At 36.0% G+C, this 18,185-nt stretch overlaps 2 protein-coding genes across 2 annotated transcripts; both read right to left on the bottom strand.

The window, feature by feature from the left end:
• Positions 1-1,841: 1,841 nt before the first annotated feature.
• Positions 1,842-6,102, bottom strand: LOC125659243 (heat shock 70 kDa protein 12A-like). Its single transcript, XM_048890850.2, has 4 exons — positions 5,368-6,102; positions 4,609-4,974; positions 4,262-4,412; positions 1,842-3,432 (listed from the first exon to the last, which is right to left on the bottom strand). The coding sequence occupies exons 1-4, from the start codon at positions 5,794-5,796 to the stop codon at positions 2,294-2,296; spliced, it is 2,085 nt and encodes a 694-aa protein (XP_048746807.2). The 5' UTR covers positions 5,797-6,102; the 3' UTR covers positions 1,842-2,293.
• A 4,090-nt stretch (positions 6,103-10,192) lies between these two features.
• On the bottom strand, positions 10,193-14,970 carry LOC130050390 (heat shock 70 kDa protein 12A-like). The gene is made up of 4 exons (XM_056150393.1): positions 14,404-14,970; positions 13,357-13,677; positions 13,018-13,168; positions 10,193-12,630 (listed from the first exon to the last, which is right to left on the bottom strand). Exons 1-4 carry the CDS (start codon positions 14,803-14,805, stop codon positions 11,492-11,494), a joined length of 2,013 nt encoding a protein of 670 aa, XP_056006368.1. The 5' UTR covers positions 14,806-14,970; the 3' UTR covers positions 10,193-11,491.
• Between the last annotated feature and the right edge of the window lie 3,215 nt (positions 14,971-18,185).

Here is an 18,185-nt window from a genome sequence, read left to right as displayed (position 1 = left end):
GCTTAGTTGTATATTGTTTAACGCATTGCTCGAGAATTTTTTTTAAGTCATAGGGAGACGTCACCATTGCCGGTGAAATTTAGGTCTGTGCTCGGCGCTTACGGTTTTTTTCTCTTCCGAAGAGGGGCCCATTTTGTCGTGTCTTACGACAAGCAAAGTGAACTGAGGACATTGATAAAAGGACTATAAACTTATTTTAATAAGTTAACGTGGTGCATGTCGGGGAAACTGATGTTTTGGTGAACTAATTACACTCATTATCGGCCTCAAGGCGGGTGTGACCGGTCGACCCCGGATGCTACTCCTCCTAGGCACCTTATCCCACCTCTGGTATATCCAGGGGTCTGTGTTTGCCCAACTCTTTATTTTGTATTGATTATAGGAGTTATGAGATTGATCACTGTTCGTTATCTTCACCTTTCACTCAAAATGCTTGGCACGAGATAAACATACATGATTACATTGATTTTGGGTTCTATGATGTACAGATATTAGTAATGTGCATAAATTATTGAAAGCAGACGAACACGAAAAGCGCAAAAATATTGCTGCCACTAGAAATCCGTTGTGAATTTCTCTTGGCGTGACTCTGATTTTTTAGATTAATCTCGTCTCACTCCTTAGATTCTCTCAACATTTGTAAGCAGTTTCAAAATGTATTTCGTTGTATTTGTCTTGTAACCATTTAATAATTGTACAAAATGAGTTTGCGAAACACTGATACCCCGTATAGCGGCAAAGTAATCACGGTACCTCAAGATCTTGTCACAAAGAATACACATGTGAAATATTGAAGCCCTATCACCATTCATTCAAAAGTTATGGGCAATGTTAAAATTTGCTGATACTACAGACAGGCACATAAACGGACAAGCATAACAAAAACTATATATGCCCCCGAATCTCCGATTAATGGAGCATAAAAACAAACCAGTAAGATGTTGGTCGTATGATAATTTACCCACTGACAGTGCTACCGAGAGATAATTTATATAGATTTACCTACTGACAGTGCTACTGAGAGATAATTTGTATCAATTTACCTACCTATAGTGCTACTGAGAGATAATTTATATCAATTTATCTACTGAGAGATAATTTACACAATTTATCTACTGACAGTACTACTGAGAGATAATTTACATATCAGTTCAGTATTGACAGATGCATATGAACTTGCCTACTAACAGAAACACAATGACTTAGTTAACTACACGAGAATCACCCACACTCCTACATACTAAGATACACTGTATTCAACCATTGACGGAATAAAAAAAGGGGGTGGAAATAACCCATTCTGTGTGAACACTAGATAGAGAAACATCAGAATGTAAAAATTAACTTTCTACAGAATTCTCGAATACAAATAACCAATTTCGTCATCAATCATTTACTGAACACTACTCGATCAGTTTACTTCAACTATCTGAAATTATTTCGGTAAACCACAGGGACATGTCGCGGAATATTTGCCTTTTTTATATATGACGCTTCTTTATATGTAAGATAAAAAATCCCTTCTTATTTTATAAATAGACGAGGGTCATATATAAAAGAAGGCAAATATTTCTTCTCTTATCTTATATATGAAAAGGGTGAAGATAAAGAACAGTGATCATTGGACTCAAGTATGATAAAAGAAAAGTTTCAATTCGTCTGATTTTGGGTATCCTGTCTTTCAGATGATACATAATCTAGAGATATTGTCATCAGCTTCATAACGAGGAAGGAAGGGAGCAGGCTGAAATAGACTGTCTGCAGTCCAACCTTTAGGAATAAGAATTAATCATAACGATGCAAATAATCATGTTCTTAAAAATGTAAAAGAATGAAACCAATTTTTCTTGTCAGCAAATTTATCATTTAGATCAGAAATGTATACTTATTCACAACTTTATATATACATATGTAAATATGTTTAAAATGAATTCTAATACACCAACACATACCAAATTCGATCAAGATTGGCCCAGTAGTTTTTGAAAAGAAGTTGTTAACAGATGACGACGGACGCAGACTAGGTCAACTGAGTGACTCGGGTGACGTAAAAATATTAAAATTCCTGCTAGACTTTAACCCATGATTTACAGATGAACAGTGGACGCGTTATCCCGCTGAACTACCCAGCTATAGGCGATAGTGGACGCGTTATCCCGCTGAACTACCCAGCTATTGGTGATCAAATTGTAAAGGAAGATACATGTATTGGTGAGACTTATATATTTAGCTGTGTTTCAAAATGAAGTCAGCCATTACGATGATGTGTAATTTCTCCTTAATTTGAACAATATCAAAGAAGACAGTTAAGTTTCACTTTCCAAGATCGTTGTGTTGTAAGATCAACAGCTGTGGCTATTTTCTCCGTAAACCCAAAATGTAGCTGGATTTTAAACAATCTTTTTTCAGAAGAATGACCACCTGATGAAAATACAGCCGGAATTTGTCCAATCCTTTTGCAACCCTCATCAGAACAATAACGGGTCTTTTTGTCAGATCGGTAAATTTCAACGTTCGCCTCATAACAGTTGGATGAACAAAATGTTTTTTCTATGACAGTATCTATCCTCAGTTCCTGGTTTTTTTCAATCAAGCAATCAAAGATGTCCGTGCACATCACCTCCCCACCCTCTCTGATAAATTTATGTATCTGTGAATGTTCATCTTCAATGAAAGGGACGTCTGTAGCGACGCCATAATACGCCTTGCTTTTCCGGATAATACCCTGGGTCTCATTGGATGGAAGTACTTGTCCTAGTTGTATGTATTTCCGTATCATATTTTCGGGGCTGTGTCCAAACAGAACAGCCCCTTTCATCACAGCGATGCTTCCTTCTCGCGGATTTATCACATTTCGGTTGGGAAATTGAGCTCTAATAGCTTTCCGTAATAACGGACATTCGGAGAAGCCACCCACAAGTAAAATAATATCGATTTCAGCTACCTTCTCATTTTGATAGAGATTTTGTAGGTGACTTACTATGGCCGAAATTGGCCCTTTAAAGACAGCCTCAATCAAATAATTCGCATCAAAGCGTAACTTTGCACGACTGAATGATTTTATTTTCTTCTTCAAGCCCATCTCTTGTATTCGTGAGGTTACTGCTTTATCATTGTACTGGTTAGCATTGCTGCATTCTTTGAAAAGATCCGAAAGGTTTGAAAAAGTAATTGTTTCAGCCTTTTCCTCATCGGGATTTTCTTGTTCGATGCCGCGTTTCTTCGTTTCAAAGCTTCTCAACAGTTCTAAATAATCAGACGGGGATTTGTCTTTGAAACATTTGACTGCTTTCTTCCCAAAAATATCTTGTATTAGATCGAAGAACAGTCTGTCGACATTGGTTCCTCCTACGTCATTCCCTGAGGCACAGTGTATTTCTCTCAGAGAGTTGCTGTCTTTCACCTCATAAGCTGTTACATCTACTGTACCGCCTACAAACACGTAGCACAATTTATATAACATAATGTTCCAATTTACAAAAAAACATATACAGAACATGGAATCAAATCCTACCATAAGTGTAAAATCTCAACAAATCACAAAACACAGCCCTGACGAATTAAAACGATTCCGAAGTATTCCACATTGCAGCAGTTTTGAAGAGTTTGCTTTAGTTGACCTAGTATTTTGTTTTATTGCTAGATAGAATGAACTGCATTACTAAGCATGGATATAGAATCACTTAAGGTAGATCCATCCTCGTATGAGTTATTAATATTAATGGTTAAAAGTAGAAAAACTTTATTAATTTCCACTCAATATAGTTTAATTTAATTAATAACTAAAGAAAATGTATATGTTGCCACCTTTTTCAAGATGTCAGACATACAAAAACAGACGTGTACATCAACATAAGAAAATCCACATTTTCGTTAAACAGAATAATAAGAATATATAAAAACTTGTTGAAATGACAAAATTTAAGTATAAACAATTTTTTAAAATAATGCTAATTCATAAATATGTATAGATTAATTGTTGACATTAGGGAAACCAGTGTATGATAGACATCCAGTAGAGGAAATTCCAGCATAGGAGTTATTGCCTTTGATAAATTTTTTAAATCATGAATAATTCATTATCTATGGAAAATATAAACTTTTTCAGATTGATAGTTTATCAGATTTTTTATTATATCCAGTGAATAAAATTCCTCAGAAAGATATATTTCTATCATGCGCAAAGTTAAATTTATTAAGATTTTTGCAAAAACCTATGACATCAGTTGAGGATCGATCAACCTTAAGATCGACAACCTACCTCCACAGTCTACCACCATGAACTTGCTTCCGGTGTCAAACATCTTGATGTTGATGTCGTCAACGCCTTTAGTTAGGGCTAGCTGTTTACAAAGCAGAGCTGCCGACTCCGGCTCTAATGCCAAAACCAGTTTATCATCCTCAATACCGGCCTACGATAGAATAATCAAGTTACTATAAATTGACCGTCCGAAACTCAGGAAAATTCATTTCATAATGCATACATACATCATGATAATCGTAATGCATTTCATAGAATAGTCAAGTTACTAAATAACCGTCAAATTCGAACAGGTACATTTAATGTGCAATTCAGCTGGCAATGGTTTAACATTTCACTAGCGGTACCTGAATAGCAGCTTCTCTCATGAACTGTTTGGCTTCGTCAGACCAAATAGCAGGAACAGTTAGAACCCACAAAATATCGTCAGACCAAGATAAAACGTTCGAATCGGAATTCTTCATTGTTTCCAAATTGTCCTGTGATGCATTAGAGTTCTGCGTACATTCACTGTCGTCTGATAATTGTTGTGCATCGTCTGCTGATATTATAGGACTGTTGCTTCGACTGCCATCTTGTCGCAGTGTTGTATTCTCCAGTAAACTTTCAAAGTGTCTTTTGAGATATCTTATGGCTTCTGAAAATACTGTCAAGGCTGGAAGTTTTTCTCCATTTTCTGCACTCAAATGTAATTTGTTTAACTTCCTTCTTCTCTGAAAATAGGACCGTATATCTGTAGTTTAAAGCGTATTCTATTCACATTCTAGAATGAACATGAAGTAGGAAATTAAATAATTACAAAGGTTGAAAGGAGTTGCAATCATGTACATTATCTAACTTTCATCCCCACAACGTTTTTGAGATGCTATCAATATGGGCTTCTGATTCCAAGGCATTTCCCAGAACACTTTACATTTGATATGCTTTTATGAAACCTAACTAATATCCCTTGTGATGTGTGATATTTTGTAAATACACGTACGTCGTAATATTTTTCCGTTGTAGATTGATTTGAAATGATGCAAAATATGGTTTTTACAGATATGAGAATATCACACGCAGGTAACGATAAACATGTTATTAATATGACTAATTTTAAAACGTACCACTGTCGAATCTTCATTCTGGAAAAGGTTCATTTTAAATCTCCGGAAGAAAAGCCAATCTTCAAGATTGTCTTCTCTTCTGCTCCCCCTTTCCTTCTCGTCGCTACCACTGTCTTCGTCATCTTCGTCGTCTTCGTCGTCATCATCCTCATCTTCATCCCCATTCTGTCCCTCTTGAGCTTTTTCTGCTAAAGAGGCATACTTCCTCTCAGCCTCATACCCAAACGAGTGAAAGTTTTTGGACTTGTCGAATAGAATACACGTAGGCGTTTTCATTGTTCCTTGGCCGTCGTTGAACCAGGCTGGGTTCGCCTCGATACACAGGGGATTCCTCTCATAGTCAGTACGCATGGAATAAGCATATCCACTGTATGTAGTCCCAAAGTCAATAGCACACACAACGGGCCATGGGTTGATTTCTGTATCCATCTAGAATGATATATCCATAAATAAAACCAGCATCTGTTGCTATAGGGTGTTTCGCGAAACTGCCACTGAGTGGTAAAATTAACAAGTCAAAATCTGTTGCTATCCGGGCGTCCTTTATGTCACTTATAAAATAACGTACTTTCGTTTTAAGTGTAACTCGGCCACGGTTAGTTTAAATTCAATACGACACGCTGATTGCATTTTAAGAATTTTTATCGGACTATGACAAGCGTTATCTCTGAACAATCAGTATACTGTTGTAAAAATATACCAGGGTGGAAGTTTTTACTCTATGAATCTAATAGTACTTGTATGCGTGCGTTTGTGTGTGTGTGTGTGTGTGTGTGTATTTGGGGGGGTGTTTGAGAGAGAGAGAGAGAGAGAGAGAGAGAGAGAGAGAGAGATTTAGAGAGAGATTTGATACTATATTGTATATCATAGTTTTAGAAAGACGATCATGGTTGTATGATTTAATGATCCTACGAATGAGTTATTGTTATATTCCTAAATTAATGGCAAAAAGATATTATCGAACATATCAAGCTTCAATATAAAGTCATGGTGGTATCTAATATGTTTGCTTTACATAGTATTTGTTAAATTCAATCGATCAAATACTATCATGAAGCTTGTTCATTTCATGTTGGCAGCCGTGGTAGCTCAGTGAAGCTTGTTCATTTCATGTTGGCAGCCGTGGTAGCTCAGTGAAGCTTGTTCATTTCATGTTGGCAGCCGTGGTAGCTCAGTGGTAGAACGCCCACTTCGTAAATGGGAGGTCTTTCGTGCCATGGCGGCGTCAAACACAGGTAGTGAATCCTCCTTTGCTAAACGCTCGGCATTTAGAAGTAAGAATCATGGGTTTTCAGATACAACCTAAGGATGAATAACACACCAGTGAAATTGGCTATGGATGAACAGTATGAACATCTACTTCTTTAGTTAACTTTGATAATTGTGTAAGGTTAGAATTCAAATTGAAATTGAAAGACAACATTGTAAATTTTCCTTTAATGAAATAGTAGCCGACACAGAATTTTGTCTCCGTCTCTCATTTAAACATGTTACATCTCATGTGACTGTTACTCTTAGCCCATGGAGCAAGCCGGTCGTTTCTCTCACAACTCCTCACTACCGATATTTAGGGAAAAGGCATTTAGTGATCCAGGTGTAAAATAAGCCAAAAAACCCCGAACAATAAAATCAATGTATTTTTCATATAAATTTGATTTCAATTTTTTTCCTTTTGTTCAAACAGATGTTAAAGAAATGGAGAGATGTTTTACAAATGATTTTTTTTTTTCAATTAAGACATTCAGAATAAAACATAGTCAAAGATCAGAAGATAACAATAGAAAAGGTGAATATAACTTCTATAAGGAATACAAAATGAAGATTTGGGCAAACAAGGACTCCTAGATATTTCAGAGGTGGGATCAGGTGACTCGGAGGAGTAAGCATTCAATGTCGACCGGTCACACCGACGTGAAACACGTCAGACAGCAGTTTATCCAATGACAGGTTAAAAATGCAAACTAGATCGTTATAATGAGCATAGAATTTGCGAAATGACGACTTTTAACGAGACTGTTGAAACCCCTTTAAAATCAACCTTTAAGTAGCTTGCCTCGATCATAAACAGACCAACATCTTGCGTATCGAATCAATTGAGATATATAAACACCATATGCAGGTGATAATGGAATATTGCCATATAGATATGGGAAGTTAATGTCAGAGAAGCTGAAATTATCCCGTTTGTCATAAATTTGAGTTGTTAGTTTGCCGTTAGCATCTATGTACAATAAAATATCTAAGTACAAAGCAGATATGGAAAATTCTGTGGTGTCTTTAATTTCGAGTTCACTAGGATATATTGAATTGACATGTGAATGAAAATGAATGTTGTTAATAAAAAGATGAAGATAACGAACAATGATCGATCTCATAACTCCTATAAGGAATACAAAATAGAATTGGGCAAACACGGTCCCCTTGACATACCAGAGATTGGATCAGGTGCCAAGGAGGAAAAGGCATCCTATGTCGAACGGTCACATCCGCCGTGAGCTCCATATCTTCATCAGGTAAACAAAGTAATCCATAGTCCAATTCATAGTGCTAAAACGGCCTAACAACGGATATAAAACACACCAGTCAGCATTTGACCCAATGAGAGGTTGTACTGACAAACTAGATCATTATAACGATCATATAATTTGCAAAATTCTGAATTTAAACGGGTATGTTGAAAGCTCCGAAACATCAACTTCTTTCTTAATTTCTTGCCTCGATTTAAAAACTGGACATACGCAGAACAAGCCCTTGCATATCGAATCAGTTGAGATATATAAACCCCATATGCAGGTGATAATGGAATATTGCTACACAAATATGGGAAGTTGACGACGGAGAAATTAAAATAATCCTGTTGGAGGACTCTGTGGTGTCTTTAATTTCGCGTTCATTGGCATATATCGAATCGACTTATGAATGAAAATGATTATTGTTAATGAATAAACGTCGTCGATATATCTAAATGTCGAATTGAAGGCCACAACAAGAGATTTTTTCTTCTCACATAAAAGTTTTAAAATATATTCTTCATAAGAATAAACAACAGGTCAGCTAACAAAGGAGTACAATTGGTGCCCATGGGAATTCCAATGGAATGTTGGAAGACCTGATTACCAAAGACTACGAATATATTGTCAATGAGGAACTCCAACATATCTTTTATTTCAACTTCAGAGTACTTGTGCGTGGAATCAGAGTGGTTTTTAAGAAAGTAATTTTTTGGATGACTGATAACTAGATATGAATATTTCCGTTTTCCATTTTTGTTGAGAGAAGCAACTGTCTATAATGTAAAAAAAGTCTAGTCTTCAATTTATCAAGAGGAATGGTCTTGCAAAGTTTTGAAAAGTCACGCGTTTTGATGTTGCTGATTTGCGAAAGTTTAGCAATTTCAAATTTAGTAAAAGTTCTTTAGTATTTTTTAGAATCCACATTTGATTTACACAACTCTGTCATATGTAGTCTCACAGTATGTTTGAAGTTTCTCCTTCAGAGCTGTTAATATTTTCGTGAGGAGCAAAGATAGGGGCTTGGTAGATCATTTACTGGATCCTGAAAGGTATATTTTTGTAAGGGTTTTTATGAAGTTTAGGAATCCAGTATAGGTACGATAAATCATTCATCCGACCCATTGACAGGGATATTAAATGAATCTACAATTGAAGCATGGGTTTGAAGAATATGATGTTTTGAAAGGGAAGTGAGTATAAGTAGGATCACCAAAAGTGAAATTAATACCAAGTTCGTTTAAAGACAGTTATCTTCACCTTTCTTGTAATAATGAGCCATACAAACAAAGACAATGTTGTTACAAGCTTTGTCAGCTGGAACCAACATATTTCTTATGTAACCTATCTAATATCTTTGATCACTCCTGGTTTACTAAACACAGTAGGATAGATGGTATGTACTTTTGTTTTGATGTGTTTATTGCGGAATTTTAATATTCCTCTTATACGTTTAATCCATTCTGACAATGTATCAAGTTTGTTTCCATATTTAGCCCATTGTCGGACATAATCTTCGACAGAATTCATAATAGAGATGAAGTTCTGTCGCCAATTGAAAGACCGATGTTCTCTGTATTTAGAACCTTTTAAAACAAGTGATTTGAGGTCCTCATTTTCAACTATATCAACATCACCAGTAATGACATGTCAAGCAGGACTATAGGTGAAAGAAGATGAAGAAGACGAACACGTTGGTGGATTGCGAATAAGATGGTCTATATCTAGGCACTACCAAGTTTGTTTATGATTATAAAGTTTGGATGCAGTAGTAGAAGTATATTTGTAGGAAATACAGAGTGTAGATTTGAACTTTAGATATGTTGGAATACAAGAATCTAAAGGTTTTTTGGAAGGTTTAGAAAGTAAGACGAGCTTTGTTCTCCTCTTTCTATCCATATAGACCAAGAGCGTATGTATGCTTCACTACATTTATCAGCATAATCATCATCAATTTCTTTCTCAAGTATACGTTCATAGTTCATGTTTATTTCAGAGAAGTGTTTTGATTCTATTTTTTTTAATTTGAATTTTTATAAACATTATGTTTTTTCTTACTGTTAGCTAAATGTTTAGAATAGTTTGTACACAAGTTTTTGATGCATAGTTTAACATGTTCTCATTTATCTATAGGGTCATTTATTTTCCAATTTTCAATTTCTTCTTGGATATATATCCTTTAACTTTCTACAAAAAATCGTCATTTAATAATGACGTATTTAGTTTCCAATAGCCTACACGTCTAGCGTTTTCAGTTCAAATATCTTGGCTTACTAAAAACACTGAGAATAGTAAAAGGAAAGTGGTGCACAAAACATGATATTAAACTTTTATGTAAATAAGATAACTCTGATTGGTTGAGAAACATCTAAAAATAAATACTATCACGTTCTGATTGATAAAACCACGCCTTCACTACAGCATGAGAGAACGCTGCAATGGTCATCATTCCTTGACAATGGGTGGCATTACAAAAAGATGTTGACTGCGCGGAATTATTAATAACAGCAACAACCATAAAAAAAAACTTCATAACTTGCACATTGTTAAGAAAGTGGAATAAAAATTGATTATAAAATATCATACGTACATGTACATGAAAGACGAAGATAATGAACAGCGATCAATTTCGTAGCATTCACAATACCGTCAATCTATATGAGACATCATCAAAATTTTGAAATTTAATTTATTTAGTTAAAAAATACAGTTTTAGTAGAAAGTAATCTGAATAAAATAAAATTGCTGCTTGACTCAAACCTAGGATATAGATCAGTAATCGACACATTAGCCTATTGAGCTATCCAGCTAGATAATTGTATTTAAAATAAAAATACAAGTCTAGCTGATACTTATGATTTTATCCATGTTTCAAAAGGAAGTCAGCCATGATGATGAGGTGTTATCAATTCCTCCTTAATTCGAACAGTATCAAAGCAGACAGTTAAGTTTCACTGCTCATTATTACTATACTTTTACTTTGTCTGCTAGATGCCTAGGGGTAGAGAAGAACATTTCTAAAGGAATGATTTATTTTCACTATATACATGTAACAATATATGGCCACGCCATTGCACAAGAACCCCTGCACCGGGGGTCACGAAATATACAATTTTAGTAGAAACCTCCTTAATTGCTCATCATTACTATATACCCTCTTTCTCTGCTAGCTGCCCAGGAGTAAAGAAGAAGATTTCTAAAGAAATACATCAATTTTACAGTTTTTACCCCATAATTAAGGCCCCTTAGGGTGGGGGTAATGAAATTTTCAATTCCCAATCTTCTTCAACTACAAAAGCTACATACCAAATTCGGTCAAGATTGGCCCAGTAGTTTTTATGAAGAAGTTGTTAACGGATGACGACGGACACAGACCAATAGAATAGGTCACCTGAGTGACTCGGGTGACGTAAAAATATTAAAATTCCTGTGTAGACTTCAACCCATGATTTACAGATGAACAGTGGACGCGTTATCCCGCTGAACTACCCAGCTATAGGCGATCAGATTGAAAAGGAAGATACATGTATTGGTGAGACTTATATTTTTATCTGTGTTTCAAAATGACGTCAGCCATTACGATGATGTGTAATTCATCTTTAATTCGAAAAATATCAAAGAAGACAGTTAAGTTTCACTTTCCAAGATCGTTGTGTTGTAAGATCGACAGCTATGGCTATTTTCTCCGTAAACCCAAAGTGTAGCTGGATTTTAAATAATCTTTTTTCAGAATAATGGATATCTTCTGGAAATTCTGCAGAAATTTGTCCAATCCTTTTGCAACCCTCATCAGAACAGTAACGGACGTTATTGTCAGATCGGTAAATTTCAACGTTCGCCTCAAAAGAGTTGGATGAACAAAATTTTTTTTCTATGACAGTACCTAACTTCAGTTCTTGGTTTTTTTCAATCAAGCAATCAAAGATGTCCGTGCACATCACCTCTCCACTCTCGCTGATAAATTTATGCATCTGTGGATGTTCATCGTCAATAAAAGGGACGTCTGTAGCGACGCCATAATACGCCTTGCTTTTCCGGATAATACCCTGGGTCTCATTGGATGGAAATACCTGTCCTAGTTGAATGGATTTCCGTATCATATTTTCGGGGCTGTGTCCAAACAGAACAGCCCCTTTCATCACAGCGATGCTTCCTTCTCGCGGATTTATCACTTTTTTGTTAGGAAATTGAGCTTTGATAGCTTTCCGTAATAACGGACATTCGGAAAAGCCACCCACAAGTAAAATAATATCGATTTCAGCTACCTTCTCAGTTTGATTAAGATCTTGTAAGTGACCTACTATGGCCGAAATGGGGCTGTCAAAGACAGCCTCAATCAAATAATTCGCGTCAAAGCGTAACTTTGCACGACTGAATGCTTTTATTTTCTTCTTCAAGTCCATCTCTTGTATTCTTGAGGATACTGCTTTATCATTGTTCTGGTTAGCCTTGCTGCATTCTTTGAAAAGATCCGAAAGGTTTGAAAAAGTAATTGTTTCAGCCTTTTCCTCATCGGGATTTCGTTGTTCGATGCCCCGTTTCTTTGTTTCAAAGCTTCTCAACAGTTCTAAATAATCAGACGGGGAATTATCTTTGAAACATTTGACTGCTTTCTTCCCAAAAATATCTTGTATCAGATCGAAGAACAGTCTGTCGACATTGGTTCCTCCTACGTCATTCCCTGAGGCACAGTGTATTTCTCTCAGAGAGTTGCTGTCTATCACCTCATATGCTGTTACATCTACTGTACCGCCTACAAACATATGGCACAATACAAAATACTTTTAATAACTAAAATTGACATTTTCTGTGGAATTATTCAATTTCGTGGGATTCTGTTTCCCTGGATATCCCATGAATTTCAAATCCCAACGAAAATGCACAATTTATATTATGTTTAGTTTACGAAAAACATATACTGTACATGAAATCAAATCCTACCACAAGTGTAAAATATTAACAAATCATGAAACACATCCCCGACAAATTTCAGCGAATCCACAGTATGCCATATTGAAGCAGTTTTGAAGAGTTTTTTTTTTTATTTTTTTTTTTTACCTAGTATCCGTTTGATTGTTATAGGTAGAATGAAATGCATCACTAAGTATAAATACAAAATCACCGAGGATCCATCCCCTACCTCCACAGTCTACCACCATGAACTTGCTTCCGGTGTCAAACATCTTGATGTTGATATCTTCGACGTCTCTAATCAGAGCTAACTGTTTACAAAGCAGAGCTGCTGACTCCGGTTCTAAGGCCAAAATTAGTTTATCATCCTCTATACCGGCCTAAAATAGAATTTTTTCTTTAATTAAAATGTTCGTTTCACAATGCATACATACATCATAATAATCGTAATTCATTTCACAAAATAGTCAAGTTACTAATCAACCGTCCGTTATTCTACTTTAAATTCTAACAGGTACATTTAATGCGCAATTCAGCTGGCAATGGTTTAACATTTCACTAGCGGTACCTGAATAGCAGCTTCTCTCATGAACTGTTTGGCTTCGTCAGACCAAATAGCAGGAACAGTGAGAACCCACAAAATATCGTCAGACGAAGATAAAACGTTAGAGTTCTTCGTACATTCACTGTCGTCTGATAATCGTTTTGCATCGTCTGCTGATATTGCAGGAGTGTTGTTTCGATTACCATCTTGTCGCAGTGTTGTATTCTCCAATAAACCTTCAAAGTGTCTTTTGAGATATCTTATGGCTTCTGAAAATACTTTCACAGCTGGAAGTTTTTCTCCATTTTCTGCACTCAAATGTAATTTGTTTAACTTCCTTCTTCTCTGAAAATAGTACCGCATATCTGTAGTTTAAAATGTGTTCTATTCACATTTTAGAATGAACATGTAGTCGAAATCTAGGACAAATAAATGCCTAAGGTTAAAAGGAGTGAGAATCCTGAACATCAGTTAACTTTCTCCTTACAATGTTTTTGGAATGTTATCAATACGGGTTTCTGATTCCAAAACTGAAGGCTTGTTACAGAACAGTTTACAATTGATATATTATTATGAAACTTAAATGATGTCCCCTTATGATGTATGCTTCTTTGTAAATACACGAACTTTGTAAAATCTTTTTGGTGTAGATTTCTTTGAAATAATGCAAAACATGTTCTTTATGGAGATATAGAGTATATTTAATCTAAACAAAACTAAAAAAGATCGGGGTACAGGAATAACCTTTGTGAGCTCTCTTCCAATAAAGATCAGTACATCGGAAGCAGGTATGATAAAATGCTATCAATATGATTCATGTTGACACATACCACTGTCGAATCTTTATTTTGGAAAAGCTTCATTTTAAACCTCCGAAAGAGAAGCCAATCTTTGAAATAATGTAAAACATGTTCTTTACAGAGATATAGAGTGCATTTAATCTAAACAAAACTAAAAAAGATCGTGGAAGAGGAATAGCTTTTGTGAACTCTCTTCCGATAAAAATCATTACATCGGAAGCAGGTACGATAAAAATGTTATCAATATGATTCAATTCATGTTGACACATACCACTGTCGAATCTTCATTTTGGAAAAGCTTCATTTTGAACCTCCGAAAGAAAAGCCAATCATTAAAATTGTCTTTTGTTCTACTCCCACTTTTCTCCTCGTCGCTATCATCATCTTCGTCATCGTCCTCATCCTCATTTTGTCCCTCTTGAGCTTTTTCTGCTAAAGATGCATACTTCCTCTCAGCCTCATACCCAAACGAGTGAAAGTTTTTGGACTTGTCGAATAGAATACACGTAGGCGTTTTCATTGTTCCTGGGCCTTCGTTGAGCCAGGCTGGGTTCCTTTCGATCTCCAGGGGATTCCTCTCATAGTCAGTACGCATGGAATAAGCATATCCACTGTATGTAGTCCCAAAATCAATAGCACACACAATGGGCCATGGGTTGATTTCTGTATCCATCTAGAATGATATATCCTTAGATAAAATCAGCATCTGTTGCTTTAGTGTTTTGCGCGAAACTGTCACTGAGTGGAAAAATTAACAAGTCAAAATCTATTGTTATCCGGGCGTCCTTAATATCACTTATGAAATAACGTACTTTCGTTTTAAATGTAACTCGTCCACGGTTAGTTTAAATTCGATACGATTCGCTGATTGCATTTTAAGAATTTTTGTCGAACTATGACAAGCGTTTTGTCTGAAAAATCAGTATACTGTTATAAAAAATATACCAGGGTGGAAGTCTTTACTCTATGAATGTAATAGTACTTGTGTATGTGTGTGTGTGTGTGTGTATTTGGGTGTGTGTTTGAGAGAGAGAGAGAGAGAGAGAGAGAGAGAGAGAGAGAGAGAGAGAGAGAGAGAGAGAGAGAGGGAGGGGGATTTGATACTTGATTGTATATTGTAATTTGCTAATGTCTAAAAATAAGGCAGATGTTATATTTACAGTTTACTTACAAATATACACATATTTACACACAACATGTTATGCTGAACAACTACAAATAGTTGAAGTTCAATATACAGAACAAATTAGTGGACAGTGCAGGGACCTATGTCATGGAGGTCAACGTAGAAAAGTCCAAAGTGGTGGTCAACAGCACAAGCGACATTAGTGCAAACATCACTATGAACGGAGAGACCTTAGAGAAAGTGACAAGCTTCAAAAACCTGGGGGCAAGGCTATACAAGGATGACACATGCACCGGAGAGATCCGAATAAGGATAGCCACAGCAACATCAGCGATGGCGAGGCTCAATAGAATGTGGAAGAGCAGCATCAACTTCCACACAAAGTACAGCCTATACAGGTCTCTCGTAATCTCCATCCTCTTGTACGGATGTGCTACATGGACATTGATGGCTGAGACCGAAAGGAAAGTCCAGGCTTTTGAAAACAAGTGGCTACGGAAACTGCTCGGCATCCACTACCGTGCTCCACAAAACTAATGAGTTCATCAGAGACAAGGTCACCAGCCTGGTGGACCCCTAAGAAACCCTCCTACAGATGGTCAAGAGACGGAAGATGGCCTGGCTTGGTCATGTCGTACGTCACGACAGCCTCGCAAAGACCGTACTACAGAGAACCGTAGAGGGTGGACGCTGCCGCGGCCGACAAAGGAAAAGTTGGACAGATAATGTGAAGGAGTGGACCACACTACCCATGCCAGTACTCATCACAACGGCCCAAGACAGAACCGAGTGGAGAAGGGTCTCTGCTGCTTTATCCCTCTTGCCTCCCCAACGACGTCACCCATCGCGGGATTGATGATGATGATGATGATACACATCAGTCCATCTGCTTACAGTGCAGAACTGACACGCATCTGTATCAAACTCCCATACAGAACTGACTCAAACTTTAAGGTTCCCAGCCATTAAGCACCGATAATGGCTAACCTTAATCAGGAATATAAACAATGAACCCTTATATTCCCATGAGAACATCGGCGACCACTAGTGTAGGACGCTGACAAACATATCCCGTTACCCATTGTGATAGCAGTATAGAGCAATAAATGCTGAGCATGCATACAAGATAAAGAAATAACCAGAATTAGTGAAACTCCAAAATTATGACAATATGGTTTTAGAACATTCTGTCTAAGCGAGAAGAAGTAATGGAGGAAATTCGAAAGGCTAAATATAATCAAGTGGAAGAATATCCACTATGCTTGCTGAAGCCGTCTACGACAATTTCTGGGGCACTGTCTTAAATCGGATAGGAACGGATCACGTAGATCACGGTAAATGGCCTGGCAAAAATATCAATAGTAAGCTTATTCACAAAATCGCTTGTGAAAACAGACCCCCGAGTCGATCAATATCCGTCCCCAGGAACACTCAGTTGTCGGACCAGAGGAACATCTCAGACATGCTCAGCAGTATTCAAAAGAACGATGCTAAAAAGCCGAGAACTGGACGAAACTCCCGAAACAGGAACAGAAAATAGTGATAATTCAAAAAAAGAATGTGATCAATCTGTTACTACCTCACAGACCATGACAGCGGATAGGTAACAATCATATATCGCAATTCACAGACTGAAACTGGACAATTGAATTAGATATCTAAAACTTATACAAAACTATCTAAAACTTATACAAAACTATTTTTTCTATCTTTTTTTGCAAGTTTATAGATATGCAAACTTTCTTCAACTTGTATACATATACATGTATTTACATATTACTGTATTTATCCTCAACATTTTAGCCTAAATGGATAGGTTTGAAATACTGTCCGTAAATGTTCGAGGATTAAACTCGGACGAAAAAAAGTTAAGTTACATACATGGTTAAATGATATGAATGTAGATATTATCTTTTTACAAGAAACACTTTATTGAGAAAAAATATATTTAAGTATAACTCAAGATGGTTCGGTAAATCGGTTCATTGCTTTAACGATTCGCCTTTTAGTAGAGGTGTTAGCATTCTTTAAAAAAAAAGAATTAAAACTAGAAATAATTGAAAAACACGCATCATTGGACGGAAGAAGATTATTTTTAAAAGCAAAACTACATGGAAAAATATTTTCACTTGTAAATATTTACGCACCAAACACTTTAAAAGAAAGATGCACATTCTTTAAAAATTGCACAATTTTTTTTTGCAAAAACAAGGTATAACAGAAGATGACAAGATCATGATATGCAGGGAATTTAACTGTAAAACAGATAACTTTCATGACCAAAGTACATCAAAGCTTAAAAAGTTTGTTCTTTTGATTTGTATGATACTTTGCAATCAAGACATCCAACTTTTAAAGGTCATACATGGTGTAATTCAGAGGATATCACTAGTAATAGAATCGATTATATATGTTTGAATAGAAAATTTACATTTGATTTAAACAATATAATCATACGAAAAAAATGTCTGACCATAGGTCATTAAAATAACGTTTTTAAGTAGACGAAATAAAAGGAAATGAATATTGGAAACTTAATAACTCCCATTTACATGATTTAAACTATAAAAAAGAAATTCATAGAATTATCGATGAGATACATAATTTCAATACATCATTTCAAAATTAAAGTTTATCTCCCTCACGCATAGCTCTTATCCTTAGACGAATTTGACTCCACTTTTTTGGCACACTGTTTTTCCCTATAATAGCTCTAAAGCTTCATTGTCATTTCGGATTTCAAATATTTCGGTTGAACATCACTGAAGAGACATTATTTGTCAAAATGCGCATCTGGTGCATCAACATTGGTACCGTATAAGTTTTACATAATGAAGAATTAGACCCAATAAATAAGTGGGAAACGTTCAAAATAAAATCTCGGGATTTTTCTATTCAGTTTTCGAAAGAATCAAATCTAGATACAA

Source organism: Ostrea edulis, chromosome 9 (genome assembly GCF_947568905.1).
Source record: "Ostrea edulis chromosome 9, xbOstEdul1.1, whole genome shotgun sequence".
Classification (NCBI taxonomy): Eukaryota; Metazoa; Mollusca; class Bivalvia; order Ostreida; family Ostreidae; genus Ostrea; species Ostrea edulis.
This window is presented reverse-complemented; position numbering and strand designations above follow the sequence as displayed.

Coding starts and splice junctions, on each gene's coding strand:
- LOC125659243 (XM_048890850.2), bottom strand. CDS start 5,796: ATGGATACAGAAATCAACCCATGGCCCGTTGTGTGTGCTATTGACTTT. Junction 4,413..4,608: donor TGAGAGAAGCTGCTATTCAG/GTACCGCTAGTG, acceptor ATTCTATCGTAG/GCCGGTATTGAGGATGATAA. Junction 3,433..4,261: donor CATGGTGGTAGACTGTGGAG/GTAGGTTGTCGA, acceptor ACGTGTTTGTAG/GCGGTACAGTAGATGTAACA.
- LOC130050390 (XM_056150393.1), bottom strand. CDS start 14,805: ATGGATACAGAAATCAACCCATGGCCCATTGTGTGTGCTATTGATTTT. Junction 13,678..14,403: donor AAAATGAAGATTCGACAGTG/GTATGTGTCAAC, acceptor TACTATTTTCAG/AGAAGAAGGAAGTTAAACAA. Junction 12,631..13,017: donor CATGGTGGTAGACTGTGGAG/GTAGGGGATGGA, acceptor ATATGTTTGTAG/GCGGTACAGTAGATGTAACA.